Raw genomic sequence first — 14,210 nt, 5'->3', positions numbered from 1 at the left:
CTTTTGTTTAGTTTTCTTCTTGAAAAAAAGTTATTAAAAACAAGTTTTTGTCTAAATTAAGGTGAATTCATGGTTCCTTTTTCCACATAATGTAACTGATAGTATTTATGATAAAATAATAATAATAATAATAATTATGTGATCGGTATCGGTGATCGGCCCTCCTGGGTGATCGGAATCAGCAGGAAAAAACCTGATCGGCACATCTCTAATATAGATAATAAACACAGACTGCAGCAATATGCAGCTCAGTGTCGTACATCACACTAACCCAGATAAGGTTCTTTAAAAGTAGAACCTGCTTCAGAGTATTAAACAGAAAACACTATATTCTCAAACAAAAGCATACCTTTGTCTTCACTGATGAATTTCTTCTGAAATATGTCTTTGTCCTTCTCAGAAGCAATGAAGTGCAAGGCTTCCTCTTCAGGACAAACTCCTTTGGGATTCATTATTTCTGTGAAAATTAAAATATATATTAGACATGGTACAGTGTCTTAAAACCTTAGCTTGATTGAAAATGACTGTACAAAAGGCAACAAAAGCTTATTAACATGGGTGAATGAAAAGATACAAATCTTGGTATTTTTGCTTTACATACTAAATACAAGTGATGAATTTGGTAAAGTGTGAAACGTACCTGTTGTTATGAGCTCAAAACAAAGAGCAGAAAAATCTACAAGCTGGTTTTTGTGTCCAAAATGTTGCAAAGTGTTCAACAGAAGAGACAAAATAACAACAAAAAACAGTTGAAAGAAATCTGAGTTTGAGTTTTGTCCTCTCAAATGTGGCTGTGCTCATCAATTCCAACAGATCCTCAAAAATCTCAAGTAAAAACAGTAGAAAATGTGAGGTCTGTTCTGTCCTTCTGAAGAAGAATGTCTCTTTCTGCAAGGAGCCCAGCTTATATGCAGTCCTCTCAGAATCCAGGACATTCGAAAGAACAAAAGAGTGAATGGTTGCATTTGTTTTTAAATGGTGGTACTCACCATCTGCATTAAGCAAACGACTGGGTGCCTTATCTACATCACAAGTGTTAAACTGAAGGCCCACAGGTCAAATGTGGCCATGAGAGGTTTAAAGAGGAATTAGATGCAATGTTTTACTTTCATTATTGTAAGTTCTCTGATTTCAACCTGAACGTGTTTGGTACCCACAAAAACATTATAATCTAAAACAGTTTTTACAAATACCAAACGGATAAAAGTACAAGCATTTGAATCAACAAGTAATGATTCTAACTTGATTGGATTGGAGCTGAGGATGAAAAGGATGACTCATTTATCTCAACTCCAGCTAAGCTACTCAAAATTATGTAACATTTAAATTTAGTAATTACAGAAATAATTAAATACAGAAATATATCGTGTTCATGTGTTAGTTACATTCACTTTATATGACATTGCATTTAGTAACATATAACCTGTCATACAGTTACAACTGGCCCTTTGAGGGCCACAATATTGCTCATTTGGCCCTCAGTGACATCACTGAAGTACATTATTACAATAAATGCATAACAGTGACTGTATGTACATTTAAAGATTTTTAAGTTTGTCAAAGCTTTTTTCTGCTTTCTGTGGATTCTTTCATGCTACATTCACCAACTCATCTTGATGGTTCTGTGACATGACATGGCTGCACTTAAAGTACTTGGGGATTATTATAAGTTTTCAAATTGGCAGTAATAACAAATATAAATGTTGAAGTACGGTGTGAACTGTGTAGATATTAGATATATGAAGCGTGTCCTGAATGTCCACATATGGTCTTTATTCAAATCATTCTCACACATATGAATATTTTTACAGTACAGTCATGTTCAAACTCTACAAAATCCTTTCCTGTGGGCTGACAGAAACAGTTTAGACGATGTGATTTCTTTGAATTAACCAAGATCAATAGGAATCATGCTTATGAAACTTAATTTGTCTCCAGAACATGTTACAAGCCTCCATGTGGCCCAAAACTGTATAGTTAAATGTCAGTGTATGTTTATGTGTGTTTCATGCTCTGTATCTTTGGAAGGACAAACAGCAGATGTTCATGAAAGAGATTGTGGTCAGCCACTTTAAGAGGTTTTGGGAGAACTACCCCTCACCAGTAACACCAATAAGACGGAAGGTGATCTCTCAAAGGAGGAAATAACAAAAGGCATGGCTTCTTTCACCTGCATTTGCATCTGGTAGCTGTTTAATCCCAGGATGAGCTCAAACCGGTTTCTAGAGGGGAGGAGGGGCCAGCTGAATGTCCTATGTTAATTGGGATTGTCCAGACTTGCATATAAATTAGTGATGCTCCAGGCCCAATACCAGAGTGAAGTACTCTGATTTGATACAATATGGTAGAGATAAAACACCAATGAGTTATTTTCTGATCCCCCCAAAAAACAACAAAACAAATAATCAAAATAAATTCCAGTTTGGATTGGAGGTCGCTGTAGAGTTTTCTGTTGTCCGTCCCTTTAATAAACTGTGTCAAAAAAAGATTCTGTCAGTTTATTTTTTCCCATCAAATTTTTAGATGGTGCTCATGATATCTAATTGCATTTCATTTTTATTCTGCTTAATCAATATTCAACAAGTGGAAGAGAAAATGCACATTGTGTCATCATCAAACTGAATATATTTAACTTTTCTCTGCAGTGATGACGTTTTGAAAGATAATATTTCACCAGTTGAAATGATCAGATGTTGGCAAGACTCTTCATAGCCGTGGTTCAGCTGTTCTAGATCCGCTCCAAAGTCTCTGGTCCGTAGCTCTTCAACATGCTGCCGTCAGCTCTCAGATAGTGTCCAGATCAGAGATGATACTGTGATGGAAATTGTTTTATTGTTCTGTTCTATTTGTTGATAAAGTGATCTCTGCGATTTTCTCTGTGAATAAAGTTGAAACTGTCCACACATCTGCTCCCAAGTGGTCAGGTGTGTATAATCTATCAAATGATGGATGGTTGCCAGATTATTCCATCACATTGACAAAAAAAAAAGGAAAACTGTCAAAGACAGAAAATATTTGCCTTGCTTTTAAGCACAGGGAATACAAAACAAATTGTTTTAATTAAGCAGTAAACTGTTTTTGTTTTTAGACTATCATTAGAGCAAGCAGTGTAACTTCTCCCATTTTCAGATTTTGTCATGTGGGATTAGCCAGATGCCCACGCCTTCAGGAAGCAATCATTCCTCAGCAACTAGAGCCCAGACTCTCTGGATGAAGCAAAGTGTAGAACTACAGGCTGGTTTTTACCAGGCTAATCTGGGATGTGTGACTGATGGGAGCAGAGCAGGGTGGAACTGTGTGCTCATTGTGCAGTGCAATGTGTTTGTTACAGTCTAATGAACATCTGGACCTGACTTTCTTTCCCATCTTCTCCTCTATTTAGACTATAATAAGTAGCTTAACCAACGTCAAACATTTTTTGTAGCTCTCTCTATCATTATTGTGTGTTTTCTAAATCAATCTACAGAATATTTTCCCCAAAGTTATCAAGACATTGTAAAATGTGAGACAGGTCTTTGTGTTCTTTTTGGTCAGCTGTGGTTTTGGCCTTGGAACAGTCAGAGCGAGTCTCTTGTTGTTTGAACTTTGACCTTAGCCACGGCGGCAGAGCTTTAGATGTTGTTCTGGTCTTAAGTGACGTCCTGGATGAGTCGTCTTTTGGCTTTTGGAGTAATCATGTTTGTCTGGCTCCTCAGAAAGGTTCCCCATTGTTGATGTGGATGTTTCTCTCTGTGGCTCTCTGAACATCCAAAGACTTTAAAATGACTTTTCCAGACTGATAGATAATGACTCGTTGACTTGGTGTCTCATCTGTTGTTTATTTGCTTTTGATCAAAACGTGTTGGTTTGTGAGGTCTTCCAGTCTATTTCATGTTGCCAGACTGGTTCTGTTTAAGAGATAACTCTTTTGTTGTAATCAGACTTAAGCCGAACCAAAATCTGTGCATAATTTGATTTAGCAAGGAGGCAATGACTTTGTTCATATGGGGCCAGTTTGGTTTGGAGAGCTGTTTTACTTTATAAATAAAATCTTTTAAAAACGTATTTTACTAACTCATGTAATCTTTGTTTTGCTACAATTGTTTGATGATTTGAAATATTTAAGTTAGTAATAAAAGCAAAAGAGAAGACATATTAAGTGAATACTTAAAAAAACATTATTAGCAAAACAAAGTGAACACAAGGTTTATGTTTCTCTATAGAAAATATTTATTTTCAAAAATAACTGAGCACCAAAGATGATCAAATCTAGATTTTATCTTCTACAAGTAGCAGCTCCTACAGTTTGGTCTGTCACTGAGGATTTTAGTTTCAGTTGATTTAATTACACTGTTGCATGAAAAATAAGAAAAAGAGTAAAATTATAATTGTTCAACATTTCTCAGTCATGCACATCATCTTTGCTCTTATGCACTCAAGAAGCCTATTACTTCTGCACTGTAACAATAGCTGGCCCATCAGAGATCTGACACACACACACACACCCACACAGACACACGCACATAAACGTTAAGCAATGAGACACTGAAATCTAAACAGCTGAAGGTTCTGATTAGTTTATCCACAGATTATGTGAAGGAGCAAACAGAAGAGGATGTTCAGGAGCTGCAGCCTGAATCCAGGAGCTGATCCTCTTCTGATCTGCTGTTGCACCTCTGTCATGCCTAACAGCTGTGCAACAGGCATACTGACAGACACAGGCAGGCTTCTGGTGGGTGGTTTTCTGTCACCAGAAAGGTGGAGCTCAGACAGTGCATACCTCAGTTGTCAGGAGTTGCTATTGGGAAACTCAGAGGTTTAAACTCAGAGGTGATTCTACATGGTTTCATTTTGAGGGAGCATTTTTTTCTTCTTCTTCTCTGGGAAGATGACAGGCTCTTTTCTGTCAGCATGTAGGGTACAAAACCAGAACTAAAACATTTATTTGGCGATCCTAGTTTTATGAATAAGTACCTGTCAAAGAAATGTATTAAAATACTTAATTATCGGTCTAGAGCCTGTAACTCCAGCCTTCGAGGATTGGTCACCAGTAACTGTTAGCTGTGATCAACCACACCTGAATCAAATGAATCACTTCCTCAGTGTGCAGTGCCTGAGAACAGTTTGTGTGTCTACAGTCGTGGCCAAAAGTTTTGAGAATGATTCAAATGTTAATATTTACAAAGTCTACTGCTTCAGTTTTTATAATGGCAATTTGCATATACTCCAGAATGTTATAAAGAGTGATCAGCTTAACAGCAATTAATTGCAAAGTCAATATTTGCCTAGAAAATGAACTTTATCCCCCAAAACACATTTCAACTTCATTGCAGCCCTGCCTTAAAAGGACCAGCTAACATCGTTTCAGTGATTGCTCCATTAACACAGGTGTGGGTGTTGATGAGGACAGGGCTGGAGATCAATCTGTCATGATTAAGTAAGAATGACACCACTGGACACTTTAAAAAGAGGCTGGTGCTTGGCATCATTGTTTCTCTTCTGTGAACCATGGTTATCTCTAAAGAAACACGTGCAGTCATCATTGCACTGCACAAAAATGGCCTAACAGGGAAGAGCAGCTAGAAAGATTCACCTCAGTCAACAATCTATCGCATCATCAAGAACTTCAAGGAGAGAGGTTCCATTGTTGCCAAAAAGGCTCCAGGGCGCCAAGAAAGACCAGCAAGCGCCAGGACCGTCTCTTAAAAGTGTTTCAGCTGCGGGATCGGGCTACCAGCAGTGCAGAGCTTGCTCAGGAATGGCAGCAGGCAGGTGTGAGTGCATCTGCATGCACTGTGAGGCGGAGACTCTTGGAGCAAGGCCTGGTCTCAAGGAGGGCAGCAAAGAAGCCACTTCTCTCCAGGAAAAACATCAGGGACAGACTGATATTCTGCAAAAGGTACAGGGAGTGGACTGCTGAGGACTGGGGTAAAGTCATTTTCTCTGATGAATCCCCTTTCCGATTGTTTGGGACATCTGGAAAACAGCTTGTTCGGAGAAGACGAGGTGAGCGCTGCCACCAGTCTTGTCTCATGCCAACTGTAAAGCATCCTGAAACCATTCATGTGTGGGGTTGCTTCTCAGCCAAGGGAGTCGGCTCTCTCTCAGTCTGGCCTAAAAACACAGCCATGAATAAAGAATGGTACCAGAATGTCCTCTGAGAGCAACTTCTCCCAACCGTCCAAGAGCAGTTTGGTGATGAACAATGCCTTTTCCAGCATGATGGAGCACCTTGCCATAAAGCAAAGGTGATAACTAACTGGCTCAGGGAACAAAACAGAGAGATTTTGGGTCCATGGCCTGGAAACTCCCCAGATCTTAATCCCATTGAAAACTTGTGGTCAATCATCAAGAGACGGGTGGACAAACAAAAACCTAGGAATTATGACAAAATGCAAGCATTGATTCTGCAAGAATGGACTATCAGTCAGGATTTGGTCCAGAAGTTGATTGAGAGCATGCCAGGGAGAATTGCAGAGGTCCTGAAGAAGAGGGGTCAACACTGCAAATATTGACTTGCTGCATTAACTCATTCTGTCAATAAAAGCTTTTGTTACTCATAATATGATTGCAGTTGTATTTCTGTATGTGATGAAAACATCTGACACATGAAAACCAGAGGGCAGCAGATCAAGTGAAAATATATTTGTCATTCTCAAAACCTTTGGCCATGACTGTACTGGGGAACTTGGTTACTGAACAGATGACTGATTAGAATCTACACATAACACAAACTAGGTTAACTAAGAAAGGACTGAACTAAAGTAAAGCGGAAACAAGGCTGGTCTAGTCAAATAAAGAGACTAAGGAACCAGATAGAGACGAGAATCAACAAATAAAAAATCCCAAAACAACCCATGTCCTGACATTTTCTCTTGCTGATCACATGTGTCCATGATTCCAACAGAAACGGTGTGCAAGCATGTTTTTCAGGTGAGGAAAACCACAGGCTTTCATCTGCAGACTTCTGTCATGTCAGAACGTCCTGCTCTTTGCTTCTGCCGTCCTACTGAGAGCCTCTGTTCTTTAATGAATTACCCAGCAGGTGAGTGGACACCAACCTGCACACATGCTGGAAACCGTGTGTTTGCATGGTTGAAAACACTAATGTCTGAGGCAACAATGCCCCCTGCAGCCTGTTCTGCTTTGAACTGCAGAAAGAAAATACTTTCTGCTTGTGGTTGATTTTCAGGTTAATTAAAGTTTGCCCAGAGTTTTGTGTGCATGCGCATGTGTGAGTGTTGAGAATCTTTATGCTAAAACAGAGTAGTGAGGCACAGTGAGACGAACATCAAAGAGCAGATTTAGATGCAGCTTTACCTCAAACAGCAACGGAGAGCAGTGAAGAACCTTTTTGTGATGATGAAATGTTAAAGAGATCGGAGCAACCCGACACAGCAGGAAGGCGGCTAGTCAGCTGGAAGAGCAGAGCCAGACGGTCTGACTGATGTGGGATCAGCCGAAGCTTCTCTGTGAAAAAGTTGTTTGTGCTACACATGAGGGATCTACTGTTAAAGTGGAGCGATGTGACCTTAGAAGGATTCTACCATGAGAACAGGGCAGCTAGCATTAGGAAAGGCACAGACACCATGGAGAATTGCTTTTTTTCTTTTTCTAGTTCCTGAAGAAAAGGAATTGAACTGCCTAAACAACAACAACATATATATATAGATATATATTCTATGCATCATTATTATTATTTCAGCCCTTCACCTGTGTATCTCCTCCTTCCTCTGTTACTGTCCATCATCATGTTAATTATCCTAATATGTGCTCACCTGCATCATTGTTCTCTACTGGATCCTGGCCTTTTGCCCAGCCACCATTTTGATAATGAGGTATACTTTCATCTAAAACCTTTCTTCCCCCTTTCTATTCTGATGCGAGGAGCACTCACTTTTAAAAAGTCTTCAGACCGGAAGCTCTGTCTAGCCAAAACAGCAAAGAGTAACATCATTAAGCCTTTTCAGTTTGAACCACAGCACATTGAAATCGATGGGTGATTTTGATTTCTACATCGAAATCACCCCTTATGATTTTGATGTAGAACATGCACATGCAGAGATGGCCATTTTACTTTAGCATACAAGAGATAGTGATGAACTACTGCTCCATCATTTGTAATAAACTTCACAGCACCATGATACACATTATACATTCATAATACATCACCATAGTCAATAAATCAGAAGGAAAGTTGATTCCACTTTTTTCTTTTACTCTAAAAGAAAATGTTTATTTCAAACATGTTGATAAACAATTCTCAGCACCTGAATTCATCTAAAGCCACAGTTCATGATTCCATGATTTAATCTTTGCAGATTAAATCAGAACAGAAAGAGGACTATCAGAGAAATTACAGGATGGCTTAACAAACGAGAGGAAACCACTTTGTTTGTTTCTGAGTAATATTCATCCAGTTTGATATTTACTGATTAGGTCGGACTTATCTTGTCTCTTCTGGTTATTTTAATTGGAAAAGAAGAGGCGTCGACAGTGCCTCTCTGAGAGGCTACTCTTTGCTGCCCCCAAGTGGCTAAAACAGGAGCTACACTAAACTGCTGCCCAGTACATCCAAGATCATCTTGCTGGAGGCATTTTTGATTTACATTTTGATTTGATTTACAACAAAAGCTTTTCAGTGTTCATAGTTTACAGGAATTAAGATGTATTTTAGCATGCAATAACCAAAATTTAAGATGTATATTTAAAAGTGTGCATAGTGGATTTTTTTGTTTTTAATTGCAGCACTGCTTCTTCTTTCTTTGATGCGCTTATGTCATACTGAAGACATTTAAACCAGTTTTTGTGTTTCAACACCTTTATTAGCAAATATATTAGAATTATGAAAGGACTTGTTATTTTCACTAGTTTCAAACATTCTTGATTTACTTTTTCCTTATACGGGGCATGACCAAATTGTCCAGTCCAGATTGTTCCTGGACTGCTAGAAGAAGTTACTGGAGGATCCTTTCATCTCACGCTTTCTTCTTGGGAAGAATTAAGAGAAGCTTGAGAAGTGTTCGTTTTTGTCTGCTTTTCTGTTGCCCAAAACAACTGGGAGGATTCATCAGAGAGGAACATTTTGCTGCTGTCTGCTACAGTCCATCCATATCTCTGCGGGATAAAAACTAGCTAGACACCTGGAAGGAAATTGCAAAGTTGTAGTCCATGGAGAAGGCTGTCTGCAGAAAGATGTGGTGCTAACTCCATGAATTTTTATCTATATGCTCAGAGCGTGTCGTGACATATGCTGAAACAGGAGGGGTGTCTCCAGGTGGGCTATGAAAGGTGTGTGTCAATACAAATCTCACTCAACTACCTGACCCCGAGAGGACTGTTCATCTTTGGGTGAAGTATGAGAGACTCAAGGGACTGACAGATAACCTGGCACCATGACGAACAGTCCACCCTGTGCAACTGTCTTGGGGCAAGGCTGAAAAGTAAATCACATTCTTTAGGTCTGTTGAGACATTTAACAGGATGGAAAAGACGTAATGGGAACCGACTGCACTTTAACAATACAGGCTAGCACTGAGCAGAGCTGTCCCCTCTTCAACACCAGCACTAAGCAATATGTAGTGAAAACTTCTGCAATCACAACGGAGGCCCCGATTTCTTTGCTGATCATTTGTTGCTCAGTTTTGAAGAACAAGGAAAGGCACAAACTTACTGTATCACGGCAACACAAACCAAGAAAAAAATAAGATGGCAACAAAAGACCAAAACCAAGTATGTAATAAAAAATGTTTTTTCTTTCTTTTGCATATTTGTTACAACTGTCACCATGTTGTTACAGTATATAATATGAGACACATAATCTGTAAACAAAAAAAAAGAAGTGGTTCTGGTCTCCAGAATCAGAACCAAACATGGAGAAGCAGCATTCAGCTTCTATGCACCACAAATCTGGAACAAACCTCAGGAAAACTGCAAACCTTTATCAACGTATTTGATGTAAATTTGATTATGGTTACTCTTGGTGAGTTTGATGAATACATTTGACAAAATATATTTATTTGTTTCATTATTGATTGTTACCATGTAAACAGTAACCAATTATGTGCAAAGCACTTTTAACTCTCTTATTGCTGAAATTAAAAAAAAAAAAAAGAAGAAGAAAGTTGAATTCCATCTGCAGGAGAATGACAACTTCAGAGAATTATTTTTGTTTCCAGCAAGACAATGACTTGAAGCATCCAAGCTGAAGCTACAGAGACAGATGGTGTATATTCTATTGGGCTTTGACAGGAGTGGCCCAGTCAAAGCCCAGACCTCAACCCAAAATAGAATTTGTCTGGACAGGGATGAATATTTATGCAGTTACTTTTTCTATGTTACATATTTTTATTTGCCATTATTTTGTAGAAATCAGATTTTACTTTGACGTCAAATGGATTTTTTGTAAATAAAAAAAATTGTTAATCATGACTGATTTATAAGAGCAATAAAAAGGATGAAACAACCAAAGGGGTGAGTACTTTTAAGAGGCACTGCATGTTCTGGAGAGAGGAGGAATGAAAGTCTGTGGAAGCAAGACCAATGATGTGTAAATGACAAGGAAACAGGAACCTGTGGTCTACATCACAAAAGACAGAGCACAAAAGACATTAAAAAGACTGAAGGAAGAGAGAAGCGAATAGAGAAAGGTACCAGGGTGAAAGAAAAATAAGTCAAATGTAAATTGAATTGGAATGAACAAAATGAAAAGGCTTAGAAAGCAGTTTATCAGAGGTACAACTCAAGTTGAGCAGTTTGGAGAGAACATGTGCAGAGATTTTTAGGTGGGGAAAGGACAGGAAACTGTTAGTGGAGCTACATAGAGCAGTAAAACATGGAGTCTACAGAAAAGTTTTATTAATGTAAAGGAGGACATGCAGAATGTTGCTGTCACAAAGGAGATTTGCCATGGACAGAACGAGGTAGGCAAAGGTAGACTACAAAACATAAAACCTTTAACTAACTTAAACAATAAAAAAAATAATTATTTGTATTGTGGAGCATGGTTGAGTAAATCAATTTCAAATTTAAAGCTCTGCTGACTTAATTGAGTTAGATTGTTAATGTTTTATTTGTTGGTATTGTTGTGTTGTAGTCTTTGTTATAGCTGTATTAAGTTAGTCTTATATTGGTCATATTTGACAAGATATACTGCTTTATTGTTATGTTGTGTTGGTTTCGTAACATATTGGTGGGTTTTCTTGTTACTGAGATTTCTTCAACTTCATTACATTATGGCTGTTTCATTGAGCCTACTTTGTGATGCGAACAACTGAATTTCGAGCCGCCACCAGCAGGGGCGCTGTTGTCTCCTTACATACCCATAAGCGGAGGAGTGAGAGGTGCATGAAATGGAGAAAAATGGCGGATCATGTGCAGGTAAGTAGAGGTTTCATGTTTTTGTTACCGACAGTTTGTTCTAGAGCGGGAAGATGAGGTTGAACCTTGATCCAGATGCGGTGGTGCAGGTACGGAGCCGGTGTGCAGCGCCAGGGAATGCGGTGGGCGTCGGAACGCGGGACTGTGGGCAGTAAAAGAAAGGATGAGGCAGCCTGTGTTGACTCGTGGCCTGCTGTCATTGCGTTAGCTTGTGTTAGCTGCTGGACGAAACGAGAACAGACACTGTGGTGGCGTGCAGTTCCAGTCTGTGGGGTTCCCAGTGTCTGTTTTAGCTGGTGGTTTACCACCAGCGGCATGATAGCGTGCATTACTTGCGTGTTTTGGGGAAATAAACAGTAAAACACAAATGGCTGACTGTATACCACTAGCTTTCAGGCTAACATGCAGGGGTTAAGTGTGAGTTGGCGCCAATATGATCCACATTAGAAGCATTTTTCCTGTCAGGAGCAGCGGACCGGTGTGACACCTTACACTCTGCCGTTGGGATAAAACGTTATTTTCGTCTCTGTTGTTAGCTATCCGGACGCTGATGCATGCTAAGCTAACACTAGCTGCAGCCAGACGTCAACTTCTCCCGCCCGAGCTCTTTGAAAACATAACCGAGTGTGTTGAAGTGTCTGTCAGTGAAAATTACTTCATATTCACGGAATGAAGGAAGGGGGAAGTTGTTGTCAAGGCACCGGGAAGGTTTTCCCCTGTGTGCTGTTACCGGAGGGAGCTTAGCGGTGCGGTGTTGTGATGTGTAGCCCGCTCTGTTGCTTCGTGTTCAGGTCCGGACACATGTGTAGGGAATCTCAGACGGGGCAGCGCTCAACTTTCCGATTCGCTGACTGACTGTCATGAGAAAGATTTAACATTGTGTGTGGGATTTTCAGAGCAGCGTGATGTTTCCGCTTAGTGTGAAAGTGTTGTGGATAACCTACCGGACATTAAATACAAAAAAATACACACAGCAATGCTTCACGTTTTATTTGAATGTGTGAGTGAACTCCCACGGGAGGCGAGCTGCATCATGGATACTGAGTGTCGCTGCATCCCAGCAAGCTTCACCCTGTATGTTTATGGGATGCAGGAATCTGCAGCACACATCAACCTAAATAAGCTGTGATATAAACTGTCCTAAATGACGAAGCAGGAATTCTGTGTATAAACACTACTTTTTGCTCAAAAGTGGCATAAAACACCACGCAGATAATTAATGTTTGATTTTATGACTATTTATAATTTTTGGTCATTTGATGTTTGATCTTCTGTGTAAAATAGTGTATTTTACAACAAAAATTAAAAACATAATATTGAATTTATCAATGAACCTACATGACTGAACAACTGAAGAAGGACCCTCAGTGGACAAATTATGAGCTTTAAGGGAGTTTTAAAATGTCCCAGTCTCAAACTGACTTTAATTTTCCAACAAACTGTTTGCAAGGTTTTTAGCATCAGACTGACCAGACTGACCCCCACTGCTGCTACACACTCCCCTCCAACCAGCAAAAAGAAAGCTACTATTGTTTATATTTGATTACAAATTTGCCTGTTTGGAAATAATGACAGTTGCAAAAACCAGACAGGAGGCCAATTAACAAGCTTGTTGTACTTATGTAAATTTCAGAATGGTGAAAAGTTATTTTCAAATTTTTATGAAGTATAAATTACATTATAACTTTTTTATAATCAATGTATTTGAAGGAATAGGCACACCAACAATTTTCCCCTCTAATTTTTAAGAGTTTAATAACGTTTACACCCCATATATACACACACTCTTTAACAAAACCAAATGTAACTGATATGAATTAATTATGATAAGTTTGTGCAGCTAATATTTCTGTAGCACAGCTGTTTGCCGCCATGTTTGTTTGGTAACAACACAAATTAAATTCTTAGTTGCACAAACATGTGGCAGAAATTTATTTTGACTTAAAGAAGGTGTGCAACTTCACTCGGGTACAAAACCTGAGTAAATACTGAATACTGCTTGTGCTGTGAAATCACAGCAGGTACCTCCATGTAGTAGCACCTACCTGCCCTGCTGTGCCCTGCTGCATAACTTCATGTGTAGGTGCATCAGTAGGTTATCTGAATCTGCACTGTGTCATTACCACACTGATCAACCCTGCACTGAGCTCTGTGTTGCACTTCTTTTACATTCAGTGGCATTTGAGCCTCAATAGAAAAACGTTTGCCTCTAAAGTAGGGCAAGAAAGTGAGAGAAGGTTATGAAGGGTTGCTATGAAATTAATGAGTTATCTGAAAAATATGATGTTCTTCAGCTTTTGATGAAACCTGGTATTATTGAGTTTAGACCCAATTCACGTTGCCAAGCAGCAAGTAATGGGTGAGGAATCAAAAGACAGAATTTCATTAGAATCTTTAGGGTTAGGTCGTGTCTCAGAAGCTGCTAAGGACGGAAACAAAACTTTAATTTGAAAGTATTGAAAACGATGTGAAGCAAGGAGACACAATCCTCACCAGATTCAAGAAGCTGCAAAAATGTCATTAGGCTATTATTATAGCATGGCTGCTAGTAACGACTATTTTAGTAATTGATTATTCTATCAGTTAATCTGAAGATTAATCGGATAAGAAAATAGGCACTTTCTGCAGATTAATAATGCATTAAGAGATCCAACTTTCTTACTTTTTGATAAGAAAACAATCATGTTATATTGGCTTAAATGCAACAACAGCATTCCTTTAGTTTACACTTCATCATTTGCAACAAAGGATGCACATGCAGCTAAAAAAAGACTGAACATTAATACAGTGCACAGTAGGGCTGAAACGATTCCTCGAATGATTCGAGTACCTCGATTACTAAAATTCCTCGA

At 39.0% G+C, this 14,210-nt stretch overlaps 2 protein-coding genes across 5 annotated transcripts in view; one reads left to right on the top strand and one right to left on the bottom strand.

Annotated features, from left to right (window-relative positions):
- Positions 1-455, bottom strand: part of LOC106947017 (probable serine/threonine-protein kinase irlF) — a 6,968-nt gene extending 6,513 nt beyond the window's left edge. Inside the window, exon 1 of the mRNA XM_015031787.1 lies at positions 350-455. Within this exon, the coding sequence (XP_014887273.1) occupies positions 350-452 (103 nt within the window). The 5' untranslated portion in view covers positions 453-455. The remainder of the gene's footprint in view (positions 1-349) is intronic.
- A 10,802-nt stretch (positions 456-11,257) lies between these two features.
- xpo7 (exportin 7) overlaps positions 11,258-14,210 on the top strand; it is a 30,250-nt gene continuing 27,297 nt past the window's right edge. For 3 of the 4 annotated variants that reach the window (XR_001424896.1, XR_001424895.1, XM_015031816.1), the window contains exon 1: positions 11,397-11,447. Coding sequence is in view for 2 of the 4 variants with exons in the window: in XM_015031816.1 (XP_014887302.1) it covers positions 11,412-11,447 (36 nt within the window). In the remaining 2 variants the exon portion in view is untranslated. Of the gene's footprint in view, positions 11,359-11,396; positions 11,448-14,210 lie in introns of those variants that run through there. The other variant, XM_015031817.1, reaches the window with a different exon arrangement.

This window comes from Poecilia latipinna, unplaced genomic scaffold (genome assembly GCF_001443285.1).
Source record: "Poecilia latipinna isolate Pla-1442-1.1 unplaced genomic scaffold, P_latipinna-1.0 Scaffold218, whole genome shotgun sequence".
Taxonomy (NCBI): Eukaryota; Metazoa; Chordata; class Actinopteri; order Cyprinodontiformes; family Poeciliidae; genus Poecilia; species Poecilia latipinna.
Note: the sequence above shows the minus strand (reverse complement) of the source record. Positions and strands in the feature narration are given on the sequence as shown.